This window comes from Calypte anna, chromosome 5A, assembly GCF_003957555.1.
Source record: "Calypte anna isolate BGI_N300 chromosome 5A, bCalAnn1_v1.p, whole genome shotgun sequence".
Classification (NCBI taxonomy): domain Eukaryota; kingdom Metazoa; phylum Chordata; class Aves; order Apodiformes; family Trochilidae; genus Calypte; species Calypte anna.
In genome coordinates, this window is record NC_044251.1 from 36,326,080 (window position 1) to 36,352,138 (window position 26,059).

At 43.6% G+C, this 26,059-nt stretch overlaps 2 protein-coding genes and 1 long non-coding RNA gene across 3 annotated transcripts in view; 2 read left to right on the top strand and 1 right to left on the bottom strand.

The window, feature by feature from the left end:
* The first annotated feature begins 1,833 nt into the window (after positions 1–1,833).
* On the top strand, positions 1,834–9,686 carry LOC115598472 (nesprin-2-like). The gene is made up of 11 exons (XM_030452502.1): positions 1,834–1,856; positions 2,021–2,171; positions 2,542–2,724; positions 3,480–3,617; positions 4,466–4,660; positions 5,489–5,774; positions 6,742–6,953; positions 7,595–7,783; positions 8,462–8,551; positions 8,770–8,825; positions 9,461–9,686. The coding sequence occupies exons 1-11, from the start codon at positions 1,834–1,836 to the stop codon at positions 9,684–9,686; spliced, it is 1,749 nt and encodes a 582-aa protein (XP_030308362.1).
* Positions 9,687–10,988: 1,302 nt separating this feature from the next.
* On the top strand, positions 10,989–17,063 carry LOC115598443. The gene is made up of 3 exons (XR_003987655.1): positions 10,989–11,214; positions 14,449–14,620; positions 15,625–17,063. It is a non-coding gene; the product is annotated as an uncharacterized LOC115598443 (long non-coding RNA).
* A 216-nt stretch (positions 17,064–17,279) lies between these two features.
* LOC103535033 (nesprin-2) overlaps positions 17,280–26,059 on the bottom strand; it is a 177,863-nt gene continuing 169,083 nt past the window's right edge. Inside the window, exons 109-118 of the mRNA XM_030452086.1 lie at positions 25,922–25,990; positions 24,986–25,122; positions 23,992–24,121; positions 22,665–22,876; positions 21,367–21,567; positions 20,874–21,002; positions 20,184–20,372; positions 19,429–19,518; positions 19,156–19,211; positions 17,280–18,289 (exon numbers count right to left, since the gene is read on the bottom strand). Of these exons, the coding sequence (XP_030307946.1) occupies positions 18,064–18,289; positions 19,156–19,211; positions 19,429–19,518; positions 20,184–20,372; positions 20,874–21,002; positions 21,367–21,567; positions 22,665–22,876; positions 23,992–24,121; positions 24,986–25,122; positions 25,922–25,990 (1,439 nt within the window). The 3' untranslated portion in view covers positions 17,280–18,063. The remainder of the gene's footprint in view (positions 18,290–19,155; positions 19,212–19,428; positions 19,519–20,183; positions 20,373–20,873; positions 21,003–21,366; positions 21,568–22,664; positions 22,877–23,991; positions 24,122–24,985; positions 25,123–25,921; positions 25,991–26,059) is intronic.

Sequence of the window (26,059 nt, forward strand, 5' to 3'; positions counted from 1 at the left end):
GTGTTTGTAGCAAAAGCTTCATGGTTTTGAGTTCTGTACCTTCATTGGTGCAGCTTTCTTTACACACAGGGCTTGTCAAGGGGCAAACAGGACAAATCTTGTTTCTTGCTGGTTTTCTTGCAGCAATTTGTTTCACTAATTCCTAGAAAGGCCTTAAAATGTTTTTTTGTTGGGAGATTAAGACACCTAGAGAGCTACAATTTTTTTCTCTCTGTATGTCCATGTTAGAGGTATAAGACAGCTCTGTCTGAATACTCATGGTCAAGGACAACTGTAGGTTGAGAGTCTGCAGTTCTTGGAGGCTTCTCTAGCACAGCAAGGCAATAATGACACAAATACTTCCAATCTTGCCTCTCTCTCTACAGGATGCTGATGAGATAATGGAATCACAGTGTAAATATGTTGAGGAGACCTCTCTGCAAACTTTGCAGAGCACTGAAGGCTGTGGCACAAATGATGGCAGCCAGCTGAGGGTGAGTTTCAAGGCCTGAAGTAGTAGTTATTCAAGACATGGAGAGCTGAAACACTGCATTATTGGTCTCTGATTTTCTGCCAAATCTCACCTGAACATGGAGCTTGTGCACTGCCACTGACCATCAGGGTTGCCTGAATGCATGCTGTGGAGGCACAGGAGTGTACAGGGAGTTTGCTTTTGTGATGTTGTGCTGGATTCAAGCACTGAGTCTGCCTCAAGTAACAAATGTCACTCACTGTAAAAGATTCAATACCACCATGTCCCCATTTGAATTTTCCAGGAACCATTTCCAGCTGTTTTGGTACTGCTGTTGTTGGGTGGGGGTTTTTAATGGGAACTCAGGCCATGCCAAGAAGTGCCTCTGGGTTTAGTCTGAGATTCAGCCAAGTGCTTGGGTGCTGAACTCAAAGGGAATGAGGATCCAGAATGCACCTAAGAGCTGGCTGGGTCTGGATCCCTTTCAGGGCACAGCTCAGCAGAGGCTTCAAGAGAGGAGCTCCAGCTGGGAAAAACAAGCAGGCTTCAGGCAGCTATCAGCACTCCTGAACTCCTGTCAGCTTCTAACAGTTTGGTTCAACATTGATGAATTTGGTGGGGGGAGAATTTTTTTTCTAACCCAGTCAAGGTCTACTCAGAAGAATACTCATGGCACAAAACGAAAGCAGTCTCTGGCTATGGATGTGTGATGTCCAGCAGTTAATTTATTGCATTTTTACTTTGCAGTTGAGCTATGGTGCCTATCTCTAGACATGAGTTTAACATAATTCAGAGAGATACTTTGGCTGGTAGCAGCTTGAGTAAAAAGACAGATCCCAACAGTTTGCAATGGGCTGGCTGACACCTGCTAACATGACTGGTAATTCAGCATCATTCCTCCCAAAGTGTGTCTTGTCTTCTTGGATGTAAACAGAGGCTATTGTTCCTGGTATCCTTTTTTGTGACTCTGTATCTGAGTTAATGTAACTCCCTGCAGAGGCTGTTTTTTCACTGAGAAACCACAGCTGGAATGGCTGTTTTGTCCTGACCCGTCAGCCTGTAAGCTGCGCAGCTTAACCTGTTTTCTAAAGCTAGAAAAGCTTTTTCTGACACACAAACTGCTCTTTCCCCATCCCCTGCAGCATTTTGAAGGGGTCTGTCTGGAACCCAGCCGCACATGTTTCCTTCTACACAAGTTACTCTCCTGCCAGTGCCTGGATCTGCAGCAAGACACTGAGCAGCATGTGGCAGGGGTGAAATCCATGTTTAATGTCTGTACATCACTGCCACATGATTCAGTTGAATGTGCAAATGAAACTGAGGGCAATCCCATCCAGCAGACAACCAGGAATTTGGAAAGACGACAGAGAAACCTTTCTGCCATGTCTATGAAGAGGAGAATATAGTAAGTCTGTTTTTCTGATGGCTCCTACAGCAGCCTGAAGCTGCATTTTGAAGAAGTGCTGTAGCTTTTGGCACAAGCTAAATGTTGAACAAGAGAAAAAAAAATCCCTCAAGTCAAGAGTTAGCTTGTGATAAAAACTTTTTGGTTTTGCATCCCTCTCTCAGCATCCAGGAAACCCAGCGCCTGCAGCAGAAGTTCTTTGAGGACTATTCTCGCTTTGAAAATTGGCTGAAATCAGCTGAAATGTTTGCAGCCAGGCCAAATTCTTCAGAGGTTTTGTACAAACATGCAAAGGAGGAGCTGAAGAAATTTGAGGTGCATTTTTGAAAGTCATCTTTTATGCTCAGCAGCAGCCTGAAGGGTCAGACTGCTAAGTACTTCCTGACTGGTGGTCTAGAGAACACCAATAATTTCCCCAGTGCTCTGAAATGACGAGATCCTGAGTATAATTTAAAGATGGGCTTTTCATAGCCATGCAGACTATGAGGGCTTTTTTTTTTTCCCCTATTGCAAATGAACCAGGTCTGATCAGGTGGTTTACATACAGGCTGCCCCTTGAATTTAATTTTGCAGTTGGTATGTCTGGTTTTATGGGGAAGCCATCGTCACCTGTCGCTGTGCATGGTGTCTCCCAGATCCTTTCCCTTATCCACAAGGGAAACGAATTCCTTGGTTTACTTTGCAGGCATTCCAAAGGCACATTGACAGGAGACTCCCTCAGCTGGAGCTGATCAACAAGCAGTACAGGCACCTTGTCCTGGAGAACCGAACCGACTCAGCCAGAAAGTGCAAGCAGAGGGTACACGATGGCAACTGGCGCTGGGATAACCTCCAGAAACGAGTCGCTGCCATTCTCAGGAGACTCAGGGTAATGAGTGGTGATGGGAGAGAGAGAGGAGCATTTGCAGGGTTCTGTAGGCATTTGCAAATGCCCAAAATGTACTGGTTTGTGTCCTTCCTTAGTAAATGGGCTCTTGGTAGGAGAAACAGTGTAAGAGAAGAAGGGGTGCAAATTATGGAAGGTGTGTTGTGGGCCCTATGACTTCGCTCCCACTCTCTTGGCATCCTGTCCAGTCATGGCTGGATGTGTGTGTTTGCACCTTTCCATAAGATGTGGCAGCAGACACACCTCTTCCTGTCTTCTGTGCTAAATGTGGCATTATTACTTAGGCAGGGACCTCCTTGACCAAGCTTCTGCATTTATTTACTGTTTGTTATCACCATTTTAATTACTTTTGTTGGGGAGGACTTCCTTTGCCTGTCCTCTCAACTTCGGTCAAATCAGATGTTAAACCCGAGTCCCATTAACTGTTGCACTGGTTTAATGATGTCCAAGAAGGTGCACATTGTGGAAGCAAGAGTGTACTTTTGTTGAAGCACCTTGCACTGCTGAAGTTTTATTGCCTCTCCCCTAGAAGTAGTGCATGACCATCAGACACTTTGCCCAGCATCACTGCAGGAAGGGGACAGGTTTGTACATGACATGCTGCCATTTGTGCCCTGAAGGCCTTCAAGCTGAACAGCAGCTTTGACACTAAACAGAGCTTTCAGAGGGCTTCTGTGACCATCTCCTGCAGTAGCTCAGGTCATATAACCCTGGCTCCCTTCTTCCCCTGAATTCAGCACTTCACCAATCGGAGAGATGAGTTTGAGGCAACGAGGGAAAGCATCCTTGTGTGGCTCACAGAAATGGACCTCCAGCTGACAAACGTGGAGCATTTCTCAAAAAGTAACTTTGATGACAAAATGCGCCAGTTAAAGGTACGGATCACTTGAAAGCAGTTTCTTACTGTAGCCCGGATGCTATTGGGCTGCCCTCTCTTGACAGAATCATCTCCTTTGCTAGAACTCAACAACAGAAAAAACAGCACGGGTCTGTGAGGCTGTATTGCTTTTAAGAGACCAGTGATTTGTTAAGATTTAGCCTCTGAATCAATATTAAACTGTACAGGATTCAAATTCAAGTTGAGTGCTCAAGCTCAGTTCTGTTCTGCCCTTTTCTCCTAACACAAGAGTCAGTGACAGTGGTATCTGGCCTGGGAAGCAGCACATGGAGGTTCACAGTAGCACCGTATAGTTCTAAATCCATGTATCCTTTTCTGGTGAGAATTTGTTTGCATTAGCATTAAGGTAGGGGCTCTCTTCTGAGTGCTCTGTGTGTAGCTGGGACTTCCAAACCAGCAGCAGGTGTGTGCAGTGATTCTCCAGAAGATGCCAGTTCTGTGCTACCTGCTCATATGCCAGTGTCTCCTTTTCCCATGCACAGCTAATTGGTTTGGGATATATGACTTACTGTTATGTAGGTGGGAGGCCCAACCAGTCAAACTTCCTGACTTCTGAGCAGAAGGTGGTTTGTACACCCATAAAAATTTACTCTGAACAGCAGAACAATTGTGATCTCCTGGAAAATCCCACTTCATGTGGAACAGTCACCTGCTGATGAAACAAAGCTCTGGATTGTTTGAGGAACAAGATATTTGCCAAATAAAATTAGACAGCAATATCAATATCTGCTTTTCTGTCACTGCACTGAGTGATAAAAGGAGGAAAGACCTCCAGCCAGAAATGGATGCTTAGATGTATTTCTTCCTCTTTTCTGTTTCCAACAGGGTTTCCAGCAGGAAATAACACTGAACACCAATAAGATAGATCAGCTCATTGTTTTTGGGGAGCAGTTGATTCAGAAGAGTGAGCCTTTGGATGCCACCCTGATAGAAGATGAATTGGAAGAACTTCACAGATACTGTCAGGAAGTGTTTGGCCGAGTTGCTCGGTTCCATCGAAGACTGACTTCAAAGCATCCTGTAAGATGCAGCAGTTGTTTTGGTGCTTGGGCAAGATTTTGGTGTTTGAACTGACGGCCATGCTCATTGCTTATCCCTCTAGCAGCCTGACTGGTTTGATCTGCAAGTGGTCAGGAGCTCCTCAGTAATTGTGCCAGCTTTGTTAAATCTTTGTCACCTGTCTTGTCTCCCCATGTCTCTTGTGTTGGGTCTCCATCTGCAGAAGGTGGATAGCATCATGGAAGTAATTCACAGGGTTAACTGGCAGTAGTAGTCAGAGGGCTTAAAAAATTTTTGGTATTTTTAATATTACTTTTTCTTCTTTAGTGTCAATAAATATACTTAGAATATCTCTTGGTGGATTTTGTGACCACTTTCTTGTGGAAACCCTGACTGGGGAACAGCAGGACCTTTACTTTTCACGGGGGACATTTAGCTGATTCTCAGTTTGCTTTGGCTGAAAAAGAAAGAACATTTGTCATAAACACAGGCAGAGGAAGTAACATCATCATTTAGAAGCAGCTGTTCACTCCATCCTGGGGATTATTGCATTGCTGACCTGTGCTGTGAGTTGGAACAGGGTACCCTTCCCTGCAAACTCTGGTGAGATGGTATGCTGGTGGCTGAGTGTCTTGAAAGAGGGGATGTAGCTGCTGATGTGAGGATTGTTTTGGCAGAAGAAGGAGGCAGAAGTGATGCTTCCCTTTCATTTTAGGCAATAGTCTTCTAGTATCATAGCTGAATGCAAAACTGTTCCCAGTAGTAGTGTGAGGCTTAATCACCAACTCATGAGGTAGTGCAGATCTATTGTAAATCTGACCAATATGAATAATTGTTACTTCTTTCTAGGGACTGGATGATGAAAAAGAGACTTCTGAAAATGAGACAGATTTAGAAGACTCAAGAGAAATCCAGAACGACCCCTGGCATAAGAAGGGAATCAGTGAGGTGCCCTCTTCTCCACAGTCCCTTTGCCAGCTTATGCCCCCTTCTCAAGGTCATGAAAGATCAGGCTGTGAAACCCCTGTCAGTGTTGATTCTATTCCACTCGAGTGGGATCACACAGGTGATGTGGGAGGTTCTTCCTCTCACGAAGATGAAGAAGAAGAAGCAACATACTACAGTGCTCTGTCAGGTGAGAACCAATAGCAGCTCTTTGTTTTGACATGGAAATCTGTAGGATAATAGGTGATAGGATTGTTGAGATGCAAATTTCCCAAAGCCACAGTGCAGCCTCCCCGTTTGATTTGTTGAATATTTACACCTATATTCCAGCATTTTCCAGAAGAAAACAGAATGTCCCATAACTGCATGGCTCTCATCTCATTACCTTCAAAACACTGTTGATGTTTTGCAAATGTGCATGCTTTGCAAGGAAAGCTGCAAAACTGTCATTTCTATGCCATAACTTGATGCCATTTTATTCAGAACACTTTCTAACTTAATACAAAGCAAGAGCATCCTTGTGAAGACTGCATTTTGCAGTCGTGGAATAATTTTGCTTTTGTATGGACGTCTGTACTACAATGCCAAAAGTGACTCAAGTGATAAAACCAGAACTGCAGCTTTATGCAGTTTATTTGTGTCTCTGGTCTCATAAATGGACCTGGGGTGAGTATGGGGTGAGTAGGAATGCCTCTGTGATGGGCTGAGATTTGCTTCCAGAAGTAGTGTTAGTGATTGCACAGGTGGCATCCCCATCTCCTTTAGCACTAGTGAGATGCAAACCCAAGTCCAAAATGCTTGATCTTACTTTGTCCCATGGTGAGTTTGAGTATCTACCAAGTCACAACTGAACTCACTGAATTCCATGGCCTTAGATTTGGTCCACTCTTCCAATTCTATTAAAACATCTCCAATTAATAAGATGAAAATCCTGTATAGCACTACTATATGGATAACTTCACCAGTAATATGAAACTTGCAGACTGCAGACTCTCAAGATAAAAAATGTCTCTGGGGTCACAGTAGTACTTCTTTGCAAAGCTAGTAGCAATTATTTGACCTTGAGTAAAATGGAGAATGATTTACCTGTAAAACTCCTTGCATCTGTTTTACACACTTTTCACCTCACTAAGGATGTAAACATTTGTTATTTGCAGGAATTATTGATAGGTGGGAACTCATCCAAGCTCAAGACCTCAGAAATAAACTCAGGATGAAACAGGAATTGCAGCAGTGGCAGCAGCTGAACTCAGACCTCAGTGATGTCTCTGCCTGGCTTGCTAGAACTGAGGAGGAGTTGGAAGAGCTGCAAAAACTGAAACCTCCAACCAGCATGCAAGTGTTGGAACAAAGGGCCAAGAAATTGAAAGTGAGTTCTGGCATTCTGGGAAGTGGGGTTTGTGAACATGTGTGTGGTCATGTTATGGTGCCTGCTATGACTCTTGGCTTCCATACCTTAGGACTAAGTCAGGTCTGCAAGTTGAACCATCAGGTCCTGAGGATACTGATCAGTTTGATGACACAGTCTGGATCATGTTTACAAGCAAGACACTCTGAAGGACAGAGGAGGGATTTCTTAGGCATGTTGTGAGGCTGCTTTAGCCTAAACCTTTACAATTCAAGAGTAAATACCATGTAATTGCCTATGGGAATATTTGTCCTGAGACTGTCTGAGTGAGGCATTCTTTTCTGCAATTAGACATCATCATTCAGTTCCTAATCAACAGTCCTTATACTGAAGTAAGACTTCCAATTGCCAAGATGTAATGTCTTTTCCAGATGGATTAATTACCACTGGACTATTTCTAGGTGTTAGTTCAAGCTGGTACCACCAGTCTCCTCAAGAACCCTTCATTTCATATGTAGCTGTAACAGCCATTTCTTTGTATTGAGGGTCCTCAGGCAGGTTGAGTTGTTCTTTAGAACCTTCCAGAATTCCTCCATTTATGAGAACAATCATCAAGTTGAAAATAAAACTCTGCTGCACTTCTTTTGTTTGTTTGTTCTAAGCAACTGGAGAAAGAGCTACTAGAACAGCAGCCTAAAGTAAACTCACTCCAAGAACTCACTTCTTACCTGCTACTGAAATCCTTTGGTGATTACATTGAAGCTGATGAGAAGGTCTATGTAATTGGAAAGAAACTGAAACAGCTTCTTGAACAAGTTTCACATGACTTGAAAACAATACAAGCAAAGCTGATGAGTTGACTCATCAGCTGTTGAGTTGATCCATTTTCCATGGCTCTTTGTTACCAAAAAGTAATATGAGTTTATTATATCTTAAGAGCAGATGTACTTCTAAGAGACCAGCTGAAAACTTGAGTACTTGCACCACAAGTTGAAAAAAGAACAATTAAGTCTGGCAGCAGGAAAAACTTGAGCATCATGAGGCTCTTACAGTACAGATTTGGGCTGCCTGGAGAGGTTTTGCAATCTCCATCCCTGAGGAGCCTGAAGAGCAGACAGGATAAAACATTGAGTAAGGCTTTTGGTCTGCTCTCACAGATGACTTTGCTTGGAGGAGGAGGCTGGACTAGATGGACTTCCTGCCATCCCTTCCAGCCTGAACCATCCTATGATCCATACCCAGTATCAGGTTAGGAGTGTGCAGTGCACACACAGGAGTTGTCGTTCACAGCAACAGGCTGCTTATCCTGAGAGCTGTCAGAGGTAGTTTCAAGTTAATACCTGCACACCCCTGTTGCATGGTCAGTCCTTTTGACTTATTTCTTTATGCTGAAGAACTGGAGCATCTCTTTTTGCATCTAGAGTGGCCATAGGCTGTGCACCTACAGAAAAGCAATGAGAGATCCTCTTGGCATTTCATCTGTTGTGTTTGGCCTGCATTTTAAAATGAAAGGTGTGATTATCTTTTAGGGTAGCAGTGCATTCTTGCTAGTTCCTGATGACTTGGACTCAGGAGTTTATAATACAGTTGCAGAAGAATCCAGCCCTGCTATTGAGAAGATAAGAGGTTTTTTTTCAGTATTTTGCTATGGATATGTAGCCCTTTTTGACATACTTAACCTGAAAGTTCCTCAAACGTAACCTTCTTACCTTTTAGATGCATTTACCTTGTTAAAGAATTGACAACACTATTTTAAAGTCTACAACTGCCTTTAATGAGAAAGATAAATTCTTTGTAGTTTCTAAACCTGGGTACTAAAAGTAACTTTTCTCAACAGATCACTGCAAGGAGAACTTCTGATGGCAGAAAGAGCAGCAGCAGCAGCAGCACAAGGTATTTTTCTATATTCACTTGATCTCCTGAAGGACAGTGAAAATGGAAGAGGCAAGCTGAGTGCCAGCAGAAAACCTGGGCAGCCATTCCTCAGAGGGTGACAGGAGGTGGAGATGAGAGCTGCTACCTGGAATGTGTCCTCCACCTGCCAGCTCTGGGCTGCACCTTGGTGAATCGTTTCCCTGTAGCACTCCTGCTCCCAGACCTCTGCAGAGCCTCATCAGTCAGAACAGACTTCAACATGTATTTCCAGTGTTTTGTGTGTTTCCTGGGAAAACTGAAGTTTGCATGTGAAAACAGTACAAAAACCAACTGACCTCTGCTCTGTCAGGGGGGGTTGACTCCATGTTCTTTAGTGGTCCCCTCAAAACCCTAAGATTCTTTGATTCTGTGTGACTGAGCTGTTCCAGTAAGGACAGCAAACCCAAGCCAGCACGTGGCTTCCTTCCCCCTGAGCAGTCTTGCACACTTTCAAGCTGCAGTTGAAGTGTTTGATGTGCCGAGTGTTTTCCTGTAGATACACAGCCCTGGGTCTTGGAAGGGTAGATGGAACCCTAAGTGAGGGAGCTAAAACAATGTGTTAAATTGAACTCTCAAATGCTTTTTTCTTCTTTTCCATTTTTTCTTCTTTTCAGAGGTGAAAGCCATCTACAGACTGTTCAAAGAATCCCTCGGTCTCCCTCCTTCTTTTCCCGTGTCCTACGAGCAGCTTTACCTCTGCAGATGTTCTTTCTATTGATTTTATTTCTGGCTTTTACGATTCCATCTTGTGAGGATGACTACAGCTGCAGTGGGGAAAACAAATTTACCCATGCTTTCTATCCCATGCTGCACTACCCTAATGGGCCTCCACCAACATAGGCAGCAGCCATGAATCGTAAGTTACACCAACTCTCACTCTCTACGGTGCTTTTTTCCATGCTGCTACCAAGCAGTAGCACTGTGTAATTAAATAAACACTTGTCTTATGTTTGTTCTCCAAACGAGCCACTACAGCACCCCTTTATCCTAGGAATCCCTGTCATAGGGTATGTGTTGAATTTCACACCTTAAAATGTATATCTTGATAAATTTTGTGCAGTTTTGTATGAAAACCTACTCAGGAACACAGCTACACTAATCCAGACTCTACAGTTGTTGGCTTTTGCCCATTTTAAAATACTACCATCTAGTCAGAAGGAGTGAATTTATGAGACAGAAGGGAATGGGAACAGGTCCTTGCTCAAGGTGTCAGGTGAATCCCCTTGTGGCTACCCCCACCTTCCCAGTCACCCTTACACAGCAGATGTGGGCTCTGGAACTTAAGGAGCAAGCACAGGAGGATGTAGGTGAAGCTCATGCAGGGGGGATGCCTAAGGTGAGTCAGTCAGCTCCACGCATGATGATTGCCTCTCTCATGTGAGAGAGGATGTGACTGGGTTCCAGACAGACCCTTTCAAAATGCTGCAGAGGATGAGGAAAGAGCACTTTCTGTGTCAGGAAAAGCTTTTTTAGCTTTAGAAAACAGCCTATGCAGGATGAGCTGTGCAGCTGACAGGCTGACGGGTCAGGACACAACTGCCATTCAAGCAGGGATTGTCCAGCTTTGGTTTCTCTGTGAAAGCTCCATCTTCTCATTAACACTCTGGACAATTTTAAGATGCATTCAAAAGCCAAACCTTACACATACCATAAACACATTAATTCTGACTGTCCAGGATGCCTGTGTCTCCTATCAGCTTATGACACTGTAAGACTTGGCAGATAATTCATAGTACAGCTCATCTCTCCTCGCTTGGGTCGTGTGCGCTAGTGACTGAGCACAGCCGGGTGTCCTGGCACACACACACAGCACACCAGTTCCGTGACTTCCCTTACTCCCTCTCGTAGAGATTCTGCTTTTGGGTAGGGATCTCGTAGGGATTCTGCTATTTTATTGGGTCTGGCAAAGACCCTTTTGTCTCATCACCTCACGCGACTTCCCCAAAGCTGCATCTCCTCTTTGTGTTGGGTCGGTGCCTCGGGAATCTGGGGGGAAGGGTGGCACAGAGCCGCGGCTCCCCCGAGCAGGTGCCGGGACTCCCCGCTGCTCCAAACCGGGCCCCGCCTCTGGCCAAGGCCGAGCCCATGAGCAGGGCGGGCACGCCCCGCCGGTAGCGAACTGAAAAGGGGCACAAGGAAACTGCACTAAGAGGTGCGGAACAGAGGAGCGGGGAGGTGAGAGCAGTGGCAGAGCAGCCATCGAGGTCAGAGGGAGAGGAGGTGCCCTTGTAGCCCGTGGTGCGAAGGCAGCCTGAGCCCTGCAGCGCCCGGAGGAACCCGGTGGGCAGCCCATGGACCTGCAGTCCCTGAAGGACCGCGGTGGAGCAGATGCGGAGCTGCAGGCGGGGACGACCCCGTGCCAGAGGAGGTGACTGTTCCCGCAGCAGCCGTGGCTCTGTGGGCAGCCCAGGCTGGAGCAGTTCCTGAGGGATTGCATCTGGTGAGAGGGTCTCAGGTGGGAGGCGTTCGTGAAGGACTTTCTGCCGTGGGAGGGACTCCGCGTTGGAGAGGGTGAAGAGAATGAGTGAGGATCCTCCTCTCTCCTGAGGAGGATGGAGCTGCAGAAACAACGTGTGGTGAGCTGAAAGCCATTGCCCGTCCCCCTGCTCCGCCGAGGGGGAGGAGGTGAAGTCGTCGGTGAAGTAGCTTGTGCCCGGCAACAAGGGAAGGGAAGGAAGAGAGAAGGTATTTAAGATAATATTTAGGTATTTTTTCTTTGTCCCGCTCTGATCTGATTGGTGATAAACTAAATCGCTTTTTTTCCCGAGTCTGTTTTGCCGGTGATCAGAACTGGGGAGTGCACTCTTCCTGCTGTCTCGACCCACGAGGTTTTAGTTGGATGCTCTCCTCCCTGCCCCGCAGTGGGGGCTGTCAGTGAGCCCCAGGGACATGCCCAGAGCCTGGCACAGCCCTGTCCCCAGGTTACTCCCGTCTGACACCCTCATCTCCTTTCCAGTGCTGACCCTCGGCCAGCCTCAGGGCACCCTCAGTTGGATGCTCTCCTCCCTGCCCCGCCGTGGGGACTGATGCCTGGTTCTTGGTTGCCGGCTGGGCCTGAAGCATGAAACTTTACCTGTTTTTTTTTGTTTGTTGTTTTTTTTTTTTTTTTGCTTTTCCCTGCCCCTAGGCAGGCTTCATAAACAGCTGTTATAATGAACACTGGAGCAATGCGCAAAACTGATTATAAAACACCTGGTTTGGTTTGCTTTTTAATACTGAAAGTATTTTTTTCAAGCAGAAGCAGAGTATTTGCCAGACTAAAAATATTTCTCCATAACATCATGTACCAGCAGGGAAGAATATAGATTAGTAAGAGGTTTTTCCTACAGGGGTTTGAAGGACTTGACCTAGGCTTCATATTGGTAGCAACTCAGGAAACAATCTGCTCTCTTGGGTGGCTTTAAAATGCCTCTTAAACTTTTCAACCTGGAGAAATTAGGATCTGTACCGGTTCTGTGGCTTGAGCTGAACAGCAATCACTATCATAGAGACAGAAAGCAAAATGGGTGAGTCAGAGAAGTAAATGTAATTTATAAAAGATATGAAATAAATTATTATTTGCTCTTACAAAATGCAATGCAAGGACATGCTGTGTTGTTCAATGCAATGATAAGAAGTTCCTGAAAAGGTATGATACATTCAGTTCCTCAGGAGCCAATATCTGCTGAGCAGAGTGTGCTTATTTGATGCATTCCTTCATCTCCACACCACACAGCACAGTGGGAGCCAGCAAGCACCTGGGCATGCTGTAATTTGGAGTTCTTCTCAGGCATGTATATGAAACTGCTCTGTAACTTGATTGGTTTTATCTTTGCTGAACTTCAGATACATCTCCTACATAAACTTTGCTGACAAGTACTTGTCTGATGCCTGTGTCTTGGTGTTGAAACTGAGAGCTGCCTGTCCTCCAAAGCTTAAAATTCCCCTTGCTGGAGGAGCACGGGCAGTGTTCAGACAGCTGCCTTTCTGCAGTACTTGCTGTGCCTCCTTTGTGTTCTCTGCCTCTGCCTGCCTTGCACTGGCACCCTCCCCTTCAGATCCAGAAGTAAAGTTATTTAATTCTCCTGCACTGCTGTTCGTAAGTCTGTCTTCTCTTGAAACCATTACAGAGGAAAAAAAGTCATATTCCAAATAGTATAAGAAGCATCCCTGTGAATACTGTGTCACAGAATTTCACTGAATGTTTTTTCAATCCAGTACATGTGGAAAAAACCCCACGTAAGCCACAAAACAGTGAGGGGTTTTGTTTTGTTCTGTTTTGTTTGTGGTTTTGTTTTTTCCCTCCAGATCAGAAAATCGAACCCTCAAGAAAATACCCAAAATTTGGGTAATAAGATTACTCAAAATGGAGAAAGTTGCATTCAGCAAATACTTGCACATACAGAAATAACCAACCCATAAACCCACAAAAAACTATTTACATTTAAACACGTTCAAAGACAATGGTGCTTGGGGAGTGGAATGTAGGTTGGTTTATTCTATAAAAATGTCTTCTTGTTTCAAGAAACTTGGTCTTTCTTGTTCACCATGTCCTGAGGTCTCTGTGAGGTACAAACAGTGGTGTCACTGGTTGTGGTGTTAGCTCCTTCTGAAAATGAAATGGAAAATGATTCAAGGTGGTGTTCTGCCCTGCAGTACAGAGTTTCAGACTGGTTTTCCATAATTAAACTGGCTGTGAGGATAAAGCCTCTTAGAGAAATAGGGCCACCCTAATCTTGTGGTCCTGAAAATGCTTCAAAGAGAAAATAGGTTTGGTGGGTAGTGATGATTTAATAATGAGAAGTGCACATTCAGTTAAGAGAGACATCAGGGCCTTGGGGCAGCTGGTGAAGGGATGAGGAGCCCAAGTTGTGTTCTCTTCCATCACTCTGACATCAGTAATGAATGAAGGAACCTATAGGAAGTGCCAAAAGGTCAATTCATGGCTGCTTTGACTCATTTTGACCACATTTGCAAGGTATTCTGGAGCTCTATCATTCTGCAAGTATCTTTTGGTTTGCTCTGTTTGTTGTTTGCCCGGGTCTGTTCTGGTCTATCAGTAACACTGAGTGGTGATTTCTTCCCTCTGCATTCCCCCAGGCCTCTTTTTTTTGCTTTTGCTGACTTCTAAGGTTTCTTACTGCAAACAAGTGCTATATTACAGCACCCTTTGTGAGCTGTAGGGAGACCATGGCCAGCTGGGTCTGTGAGCAAGGTCTTGCATCACGTTCTTTACCTTCCTACAATGTACTTGGAGAAAAAAGGGTTCTTTCAGCAAGAGTTAGAGCAAGCACAATGCTGTAATTCATAGTAGTTACTACACTACGAGATACAGAGTGGTTCAAAGGAAAAAGTCCGTGGAGAATGAGAGCATGTCCATTCTCTGGACTGCACGGTCTGTGCTCAACATGTCATCTTGGGAAGATTTGAAAGAATTACACAGATTGCAAATGTGGCTGTCAAAATTTGGCAAAGGAACATAAGTCAGAGCTTGGTGTGGCACATGGAGCATTGTTTGTACAGTCCCAAGGAGGCTTGGGACTCCTACTCTTGTTGAAATATTACATCAGAAAAAACCCCTAATGTTTGTGGTTTTTTTAATTTTATCCTTCTTCATCAGCAGGGAGTCATTTCTTCTCTGGTTAGGCATATTTCCCTTGTCAGCAGAACCTGAGAGCAGCAGGAAACTGCATCACCTGCTTTGATGTTGGTTGTGGCATAGGGATCCCCTCACATCAGCAGACAACTCGTCTGGCCAATTTGCTGATGCTCCTCTCTCACATCAGACATGCAAGGTAAATGTTACAGAATGTGTGTGAGGAGTGAGATGTCTGTGTTTGTTTATTACAGCAGCAGAGCAAAGCTTGAACTCAAGCTCTCCTGAGGCATCCTGGTACTGCTCTTCATCTTGGTTCATTGCAAGGCTTCCCTTCCCAGCACAACCAAACAGGCAAGGTACTCAAGTGCTTTCTGGCACTCAAAAAACATGTTGATATTAAAATGTTGTCTCAACTATATTACGCTAAATTGTTCATTATGTACCTGCCTGAACAGCTTGGGAACAATAACAAATTCAGCCTTTCAAAAAGAACCCCACCAGTCATCAAAACTCTGCCATCCAAAATCAAAGTCTGTTTCAAATCTGTTCTGCAATGTTGGCTTTGGTGGAGCAAATTCTGCTTTTGGTTCCATGTTTGGCCAAGGCTAGATTTGTTGTCTTTTATTTGAACCACAGGACACACACAGGGCAAACTCTTCCATTTTCCATAAAATCTTCAGATTTTGGTGGTTTTTTGGGCAGGGGGGGCAGTTATAGCTGAGAACAGATGGAGGCCTCATCTCCCTAGCAGAGAAAGTTTAAGACTTCAACTCAAAACTCATTTTGCCTGGTCTCACTCCTGCACATAAGTGTGTGTGTGCTTGCTCTCACTATTGCTCTTGCCCTTTCTTAAGTGGTTTTTTTTTCCTTTCATGGACAGGAAATGGGTGAGATGACAACACTAAGAAATTGGTGGGTATGCATAATAACTTGTTAGAAGCAGACTTCAGTGTCAGCCTACAGTGCAATGGTTATAATCAACTGGAAGTAAAACTATTTAAAATAAGCTTGGAGGAAAAAAACATTTAAGTGAGTTTCCCATATTATTTTTTTTGGTGACATTTTGAGATAATTTCATGAAAGCTCCTCATTTTATATATTACATCAGCTCAAATAACTGTACATAATGAAAGGAAATTGCAGGCCATGAAATTTTCTTTAGACCTTTTAACATTGTTCAATTTTTTTCCCCCTGCACAGGTTCTTTAATGGCAGAAGACCTGAATATCATGTCAGCAGCTGACTATTAGTTCCTGGCAGAAAGGTTTGCACGGGCATTTGTGACAACCTGGCAATGAAGTAATGGTCAGAGTTGGCTGACATCTACAGAGATAGAAAGTGAAATGAGCTCAATCTGAAAGTAATTGCTTTCAAAATACAAAGTGAAGATAGCAGAGGGAGAGAAGAGAGTGTGCATCTGTCTGTGTGCAGTGAGGGGCAGGAAGGATCCATCTTTTGTCTCTTCTAAGATACTGTACACTATGAAATAATTAATTATATGTCATTACATCATTTGTCTTTATCAAGAATAGTTCAAATAATTCTGTTCATCTAGAAAATACGTGCATTATAAGCCATTTCCACCCAAAGTGACTTTCATACTTCAAAGGTGGTATAAAAAGACCACTCAAACCCTACATATAAAACAAAACAAATCTGCATCCATTTGTTGAGTGATTACTTTACATTGTCCCCCATAAGCTTCACAGTGTCTGCCAGCCCATCCTTGTTAGCAAGATTGAGGTCCAGCAGCAGACCTGTTCTTGGGTCCTCTACCACTTGGAAAAAGAATTTGCTGTCAATGCATTCTAGGAATTTCCTGGACTGCTGGTCCTTGCTGTGATGTCCCTCCAGCAGATACTGGGGTGGCTGAAATGCCCCATGAGGACCAGGGCCTGGGGCCATAAAGCTGCTCCCATCTGTCAATAGGAAGCCTCATGTGCTCCCTGCCTGATCAGGGGGTGTGTATCAGACCCCCACTCTGATACCACCAGTCCCAGCCTTATCTTTAACCCTGATCCCTCTGCAAAGTATTCCCCATGAAAAGTAAATTGCTGTTCCCCAGATAGGGTTCCCACAAGAATATGGACAGATGGAGCCTCACAAACAAAGCCATAAAGAGATACTCTAAACAAGTTACTGAAAACTAAAGACAAAGGTTCCCCATCCCCTCGGGGCCCCTGGTCCCACACCAGCCCCCCCTCATTTAGAGAAGTTCTGTTTCTTCTCTCTAGTCAGAGGTTCTGTCAGTCCCATTTGGTGACTTGACAACCTCCTCCCAAATGCCACTCCTGTCTGCTTTCCTGCTCTCCCTTAGGATTGCAGGGGCAAATAATATGGATTTCACAAAGTCATGCCTGTGTCATCTAACCACATTGATGTTAAGGTACAGTCTGTATATAGGAAGATTTCAAAACACAAGAAAATATAAAACAAGACCTTGTGCCCTCAAGAAGTGAGCTTGCTCATACCCATGAGATGGCAGTCTGTCAGGAACAGAGCTCTCAGCAGACCTCTTGGGGAGTGGGTTAGGTTGCCAAATGGGTATCATCTTCATACCCTTCAGAAGAGTCTCCAACCACTTGTCTCACAGTGCTTCAGGTTTCCACTGCTTGCTGTATGCTGAGCCCACTGGGCTCCCTTGCTCAGGAACCAACAGCTGCTTCACCCCACCCCCCCCAACACCCTGACAGGCTCTGCAGACACTGGCAGACTTGTGATGACAGTTCTCAGGCTGTACAACAAAGAATCAATGGCAGTGCTGACTGTACACAGTGTTGCTGTAGCTACTGCCCAAGTATCATTTTAGTTTCAAGATGAAGTTTATAAAAAAATGCACAACTCTCTCCCAAGACACTGTACAATATAAAATCGTTCATTAAAAAAGTCATTACATCATGTGTCTACATCACAGTCTAAAGAATCCTGTTCATCTAGAAAATATGTGCATAATAAACCATTTCCATGCAAAGCAACAATTTCTTATTTCAAAGGTGGCTATGAAAGGACAACACAGCAGTACTGACCACTCAAGACATTACATGTAGAACAAAAAAAAAAATGTGCATCCTTTTATTGAACATGTTAGATGAATAAAATATGGTAACAAAGGGCCAAAAAGATGTAGATTTTTTTTGTTTCCACCAAGTGACTACAATAACATGAAGGTAACGTGAAGTGTGTGCAGTGCTCATTTTCAGCAAAGTGGTTCTTCAACTTTTTTGTCATGCTAACACGAGAGAGACTGTTGTGTTAAAGATTACTGTGATGTAGGTTCTGTAACTAATAGCTCAGTAATCAACCAGCTTGCAAACTAAAGAGCACTGCATCTATAAAATAGCTGATCTATTGCATCAAAGTATAAAGTGTGCTGCTTACAGTTTAAAAATCTATAGAAAAATTTTGGTTTCCGTACAAAAATGCTCAAATTTTGTCAAGATATACATTTCGAGATGTGAAATTCAACACATACCCTGTGACAGGGATTCCTAGGATAAAGGGGTGCTGTAGTGGCTCGTTTGGAGAACAAACATAAGACAAGTGTTTATTTAATTACACAGTGCTACTGCTTGGTAGCAGCATGGAAAAAAGCACCGCAGAGAGTGAGAGTTGGTGTAACTTATGATTCATGGCTGCTGCCTACGTTGGTGGAGGCCCATTGGGGTAGTGCAGCATGGGATAGAAAGAATGGGCAAAGTTGTTTGCCCGGGTGCAGCTGTAGTCATCCTCAGAAGATGGAATCATGAAAGCCAGAAGTAAAATCAATAGAAAGAACATCTGCAGAGGTAAAGCTGCTCGTAGGACACGGGAAAAGAAGGAGGGAGACCGAGGGATTCTTTGAACAGTTTGTAGATGGCTTTCACCTCTGAAAAAAAAGAAAAAAAAAGCATTTGAGAGTTCAATTTAACATTGTTTTAGCTCCCTCACTTAGGGTTCCATCTACCCTTCCAAGACCCAGGGCTGTGTATCTACAGAAAAACACTCGGCACATCAAACACTTCAACTGCAGCTTGAAAGTGTGCAAGACTGCTCAGGTGGAAGGAAGCCATGTGCTGGCTTGGGTTTGCTGTCCTTACTACAGAAGAAGAAACATTTCTCTGGAACAGCTCAGTCACACAGAATCAAAGAATGTTAGGGTTTTGAAGGGACCACTAAAGAACATGGAGTCAAACCCCCCTGACAGAGCAGAGGTCAGTTGGTTTTTGTACTGTTTTCAGCTGCAAACTTCAGTTTTCCCAGGAAACACATAAAACACTGGAAATACATGTTGAAGTCTGTTCTGACTGATGAGGCTCTTGTTTGCCTTGGCATTACAGAGATCTATCCTTTCAACAGACCCCAGTGTCCTGGGGGTGAAGTTCTGCCTTTGGCCATACTGCACTAAGTGGCTCTAAGCTGCAATTTTTGTTTTTCAGATATGCTGGTAGAATCAAGGAAGATTTAAAATGCAAATATTCCCCATTTGGCACAAAAGAATTCTCTCTCAGGAGTTTAAAGAGAACCCTGGGTGGTGCTTTAGTGCAGAGGTCTGGGAGCAGGAATGCTACAGGAAAACCATTCACCAAGGTGCAGCCCAGAGCTGGCAGGTGGAGGACACATTCCAGGTAGCAGCTCTCATCTCCACCTCCTGTCACCCTCTGAGGAATGGCTGCCCAGGTTTTCTGCTGGCACTCAGCCTGCCTCTGCCATTTTCACTGTCCTTCAGGAGATCAAGTGAATATAGAACAATACCTTGTGCTGCTGCTGCTGCTGCTCTTTCTGCCATCAGAAGTTCTCCTTGCAGTGATCTGTTGAGAGAAATTACTTTTAGTACCCAGGTTTAGAAACTACAAAGAATTTCTCTTTCTCATTCAAGGCAGTTGTAGACTTTAAAATACTGTTGTCAATTCTTTAACAAGGTAAATGCATCTAAAAGGTAAGAAGGTTATGTTTGAGGAACTTTCAGTCTAAATAGGTCAAAAGCTGCCCTATGTCCACAGTAAAATAATGGAAAAAACCACTTACCTTCTCCACAGCAGGGCTGGATTCTTCAGCAACTGTATTATAAACTCCTGAGTCCAAGTCATCAGGAACTAGCAAGAATGCACTGCTACCCTAAAAGATAATCACACCTTTCATTTTAAAATGCAGGCCAAACACAACAGATGAAATGCCAAGAGGATCTCTCATTGCTTTTCTGTAGGTGCACAGCCTATGGCCACTCTAGATGCAAAAAGAGATGCTCCAGTTCTTCAGCATAAAGAACTAAGTCCAAAGGACTGACCATGCAACAGAGGTGTGCAGGTATTAACTTGAAACTACCTCTGACAGCTCTCAGGATAAGCAGCCTGTTGCTGTGAACGACAACTCCTGTGTGTGCACTACACACTCCTAACCTGATACTGGGTATGGATCATAGGATGGTTCAGGCTGGAAGGGATGGCAGGAAGTCCATCTAGTCCAGCCTCCTCCTCCAAGCAAAGTCAGCTGTGAGAGCAGACCAAAAGCCTTACTCAAGGTTTTATCCTGTCTGCTTTTCAAGCTTCTCAAGGATGGAGATCACACAACCTCTCCAGGCAGCCCAAATCTGTACTGTAAGAGCCTCATGATGCTCAAGTTTTTCCTACTGCCAGACTTAGTTGTTCTTTTTTCAACTTGTGGTGCAAGTACTCAAGTTTTCAGCTGGTCTCTTAGAAGTACATCTGCTCTTAAGTTATAATAAACTCATATTACTTTTTGATAACAAAGAGCCATGGAAAAATATTGAAACTCCAACTTACCAGCTTTGCTTGTATTGTTTTCAAGTCATGTGAAACTTGTTCAAGAAGCTGTTTCAGTTTCTTTCCAATTACATAGACCTTCTCATCAGCTTCAATGTAATCACCAAAGGATTTCAGTAGCAGGTAAGAAGTGAGTTCTTGGAGTGAGTTTACTTTAGGCTGCTGTTCTAGTAGCTCTTTCTCCAGTTGCTTAGAACAAACAAACAAAAGAAGTGCAGCAGAGTTTTATTTTCAACTTGATGATTGTTCTCATAAATGGAGGAATTCTGGAAGGTTCTAAAGAACAACTCAACCTGCCTGAGGACCCTCAATACAAAGAAATGGCTGCTACAGCTACATATGAAATGAAGGGTTCTTGAGGATACTGGTGGTACCAGCTTGAACTAACACCTAGAAATAGTCCAGCGGTAATTAATCCATCTGGAAAAGACATTATATCTTGGCAATTGGAAGTCTTACTTCAGTATAAGGACTGTTGATTAGGAACCGAATGATGATGTCTAATTGCAGAAAAGAATGCCTCACTCAGACCGCCTCTGAGTCCATTGCAGAAACCAGCCACATGCCTGAATACAGGTTCCAGGATATGCTGTAGACATCTTGAGGAATAAACACACTGCTCTTCACCTTGTGGCGAGAGCTACTGACTCACTGAGGAAGCTGAGGTGCTGTAGTTAAGGCTACACTTACCATCAACTCCTTTTGGCATTCCAGTGTTGTACTGAGGTCAGCATTTGGATCTGTGATTTGTGCTCCGTTCCTTCGGCTATCAGCACTTGCTAACCACAGGATTAGGCTTTGGCTCCGATCATGGAAGTCCTAGGGAAACAAAAGATTGGTGCATGAGGGAAAAAAGACTTCTGCAGTGCTCTCACCTGGCTTTGCCTACAAACAAACAACCAGCCCAGATGAGACAAAGCCAACAACAAATTCCAGGTTAGTGAGGCTACATCAACCTAATTAAATTATTCCTCCTATGTAATAAAAGGGAATTATCCCATTCAAAGATATTTTTACCAAACCCTTTAAAGCCAAATGTTAAGCTTCTAAGAAAATTACATGTCCTGGACTCGAGGTAGCCCTTCTACAGATATGCAAGAGTTACTTCCCTGCTTCTCCCCGTGTCAATCCCCTTCAGTAGAACCCTAAAGATTTCCCTTATAAAATGGCATGGGGCATGTACCTGGCAATTCAGTAGGGCTTGATGTAAACCTTTCCTCCAGCTGTCCAATGCACGAGTTGCTTTCTCCCAGTCCAAGTTCACCTTCCGAAGGCTGTTCTGAAGCTCTTTGTACTCTGTGCTCTCTGCTTTCTGGAATTCTGAGCTGCTCCGGTTGATGGAAAGCACCACTGCCTTGTAGTTATCAAATGCTTTAAGCATGTCCTGGTAGAAAAAATTAGTAGGAACTTCAATGAATGATGAAACCCATGTTGTTTATTTTCAAGAAAAATATATCCTCAGAAGAGCCACAGCTATGGGAAAGCTGTTTGAATCTGCTGACTGTTCAGATACTGCTAAGGAATATCTCAAGAGAGGTGGCCTTTTGAAAGATATTTTACCATTTTTTTAAAACAGAACCCTTCATTTTGAAGGAAACAAACCAGGCTGGGCCTGTTCTTCTCTTCTTCTCCTTTAAGTCACAGGCATTATGGCTTTATTCACATCTGCCCTTCATTGCTCTGAGCTGTCTCTCTTCCTGACACTTGGACAAATATTCCCATAGGCCACTACATGGTATTTACTCTTGAATTGTAAAGGTTTAGGCTAAAGCACAGAAAAAAAAAAAAAAAAAAAGCTACTACACCTTTTGAAATTATATATCCTTCAACTTTAGGTGTTATTCAGAGCTCAGATTCTTTGCAAAGACAGTATTCTTGGTCTCCCTGTCGGAGCCAGAAACTACCCCTCCTCCACTAATTCAAATTAAAAAAACAAACCAAACAGCCTAGATTTTGCAGCCTGTAGACCCAGCTGATTTTCAGTCTGCTTCTCGTTTCACAGAAGAGGAAAAGCTCAGAACAAGAAAAAAATCCCAATAGCACTGCTCAAAATACCCAACCCCCAGTACAGGGCCTGACTGTAGGAACCTGGGAAGTACTAAGCCTTCATGATTTCACTTGTTTTCCATGTTTGCTTTCGAAACCAAAAGGCTTGAAAGAGAGGTTTGAGGCTGAATGTTTTATTTGAGAGAGAAAAAACAAAGTGCCTCTGCAAGAAAGCAGAAAGGAAGATGCTTTTATTTCAGCCTGTCTGCCTTTTGTACCCAGGAATACTGCCTGCAGATCTATATGTATGAAGACTTCTAGAAGGACCTTGCTTAACTACTCTCTTCAGTCCTCTTAGCTGGAAACAGTTCAGCTCCTCTGCAGCACACACACATTGTTATTAGTATTCATGCTGTGACAGACCCTAAGACCACAAGGAAAATGATAAAAAGCACTGCAGCTTGAAATCCCACTTCCCAGAATGCCAGAACTCACTTTCAATTTCCTGGCCCTTTGTTCCAACACTTGCATGCTGGTTGGAGGTTTCAGTTTTTGCAGCTCTTCCAACTCCTCCTCAGTTCTAGCAAGCCAGGCAGAGACATCACTGAGGTCTGAGTTCAGCTGCTGCCACTGCTGCAATTCCTGTTTCATCCTGAGTTTATTTCTGAGGTCTTGAGCTTGGATGAGTTCCCACCTATCAATAATTCCTGCAAATAACAAATGTTTACATCCTTAGTGAGGTGAAAAGTGTGTAAAACAGATGCAAGGAGTTTTACAGGTAAATCATTCTCCATTTTACTCAAGGTCAAATAATTGCTACTAGTTTTGCAAAGAAGTACTACTGTGACCCCAGAGACATTTTTTTTCTTGAGAGTCTGCAATCTGCAAGTTTCATATTACTGGTGAAGTTATCCATATAGTAGTGCTATACAGGATTTTCATCTTATTAATTGGAGATGTTTTAATACACCTGCAAGATCAGACCAAATCTAAGGCCATGGAATTCAGTGAGTTCAGTTGTGACTTGGTAGATACTCAAACTCACCATGGGACAAAGTAAGATCAAGCATTTTGGATTTGGGGTTTTATCTCACTAGTGCTAAAGGAGATGGAGATGCCACCTGTGCAATCACTAACACTACTTCTGGAAGCAAATCTCAGCCCTTCACAGAGGCATTCCTACTCACCCCATACTCACCCCAGGTCCATTTATGAGACCAGAGACACAAATAAACTGCATAAAACTGCAGTTCTGTTTTTATCACTTGAGTCATGTTTGGGATTGAAGTACATATGTGGTATTACAATACTGAGCACTTGAAACTGGGAAGTCCTAAAAGGTTAAGAGAACCAGCTTGTTGGCCTCTTTGGAAGCAGGAACCAGAGAAGATGGTGAAGAACAGAATACATTATCAGCATTTCTCGAAATGGGAGCTGTAGCTTCTTGTTATATGGAGTACCAATAACTGAGAATAGCAGTCTTATTTTAGACAAAGAGGCACACTTCTTTGGTTTGAAATCTCATAGAAAATCTTCGAAGTATTCAGTATCTCAGGAAAGTGATACTTTCCAGCAGAGCTGGAAGTATATTATATGAATGAGAAAACCCTCAATTCTTGCAGAAAATGCTGAGAACAGCAAACATGGGTTGGACGCTATCATGTGAGAAGGCAGCTCAGTGAAACTTAGCAAAATGTATTAATTTAGAGGATGGTGTTTTACTTCTGTTTTTTTCCTATGGGAGATGTGCTGCTTTTGTTCCATCTCTACTGTGTCAGAGGACAAACACAGCAGCACCAAAGCCCCCCCTAATGCTATGTACCTGGCTGCTTCTCTTCATCTGCTATATTCACAAGCTCTTGGTCATCTTGGGGTTCTTCATCGCTCATGTTTGCAGATGTAATTTTTTCCTTGTCGATGCTGCTGCTGCTTGCAGAGCTGAGCTGCTTCACCTGGAATGACATTTTGGTGGGTGAGCCCAGCAGGTTAAAGCTGTCAAAGGTCAAGCTCTGTTTATTTTGGCTGCTAGACTGCTGCTGAGCTCTTACATGTCAGATTTAGCACTGGGCTCCTGCATCTTTGTTAACAGTTTATACCGTCTCTCTGTGCCTTCTCAGTAAACACACATCAAGATTGGACACAGCAAATTAACTGCTTTTGTATTACATGTACCAGACAATGCATGTATGGATTGCTGACACGCTTTGTTGGAGTAGGAGGTAGACTGGATTCATGATGACAAAGGCATCCAGATACCAATACCCTGTTGTGCCTGAGGATCACTGACAGCTGCTCCAGATCTGCTGGGCCTGGCAGCTGCTGGGGAAGCTATGGCTGGCAACCAGCCACCCAGGCTGAGGTACCAATGAACAGTAGCCATTTGGGCACATTTTATAGTGCCCAGAGGCAGACTGAAGGGTGGGTTGCATTCTAGAAAAGTCCCCTCCAAATTGGTCTGCTTAGGAAAGGGACATACATCAGTACGTGGCAAGAGAGGGGATTCACACCCTCTCCTAGGAGAAGGTTAAATACTCCTAGACTTGTCCTATGACAACAGAGGAAGTTCCTTCAGGCAGTGATTTGGATCAGGAGCCTAACATGGTTGTTCTGAACTGCTGTGAAGAAGCTTTTCTAGCCAACAGACAGAGACTCTCACTGGCTACCTGAGCCACTAGAAATAATGTCTAAGTTTGCATAAAGTGAACATTCCCCCTGTGCCTGATTTTCGCCTTGATGAGGGAGGAGGCAAGAGTTACACAGGAACAACAAACAGGCTGTGAAGTACAGGTTCAGTGCCCACACAGCCTCCAACTCACATAGTCTGGCTTATAGGGAGTACTTGTCTCTGGACCAGACAACACATTTCCAGCCATCTCTGCCTGTTTGTATCGGTGTTTCCTGCAGACTGGGCTATCTGGAGAATGCCAAGCATGAGCTTCTCCCACAGACTTTCCTGAAAAAAAACAAAAGCCAAATTATTCCATGAGTGCAAAATGCAGTCTTCACAAGGATGCTCTTGCTTTGTATCAAGTTAGAAAGCATTCTGAATAAAATGGCATCAAGTTATGGGATAAAAATGACAGTTTTGCAGCTTTCCTTGCAAAGCATGCACATTTGCAAAACATCAAGTGTTTCAAGGGTAATGAGATGAGAGCCATGCAGTTATGGGACATTATGTTTTCTTCTGGAAAATGCTTGAATACAGGTGTTAAGTATTCCACTAATAAAAGGAAGAGGCTACACTGTGGTTTTGTAGAGCTTGCATCTCAACAATCTTATCACACATCTGGAGCACATTTCAGTAGGGACAAGCATAGACATGTCCTGATTTGGAGAACATTTGTTTTGGATTTAACAAACAGGACACACATGGTCCTGTAATGCAGAAACCACAAAAAATACTTGCAGAGTTGGAACTATTTATTTCAGTAACTACGAAATCAAAATCAGAACCACCAAAAAGTGATACTACCCAGAGCAAACCACCAAGAAAGTACCAAATGACTTTGAATCAATGTAATAAAATGCACATGAACCACCTCGGCATTTACCAGGCAAACCCTAAATGGTATGTTCTTGACTGCTTTGTGATGTACATGTGAGTACTGCAGCGTAAGAACACCATGACAGGATGAGACATGGTGCCCACACAAGGCAGGAAGTCAGACATTACATATGAGAGAGGTTGAGGAATATAGCGTGCAGCACAGGGAGATTGCCATGTTCAGACACATGCATTAGCAGGTGCCTACCAGAAGATGCTTTCAAAGTTTTTGTGGTCATTTTAAGATATGCCTCAGGATTTTCAGTGATTTCTACATCTGAAAAAAGAATAATGTCATTTTCCTCACTATTTTCCAACTATTCAAAACAATGAGGGAACAGCAAAT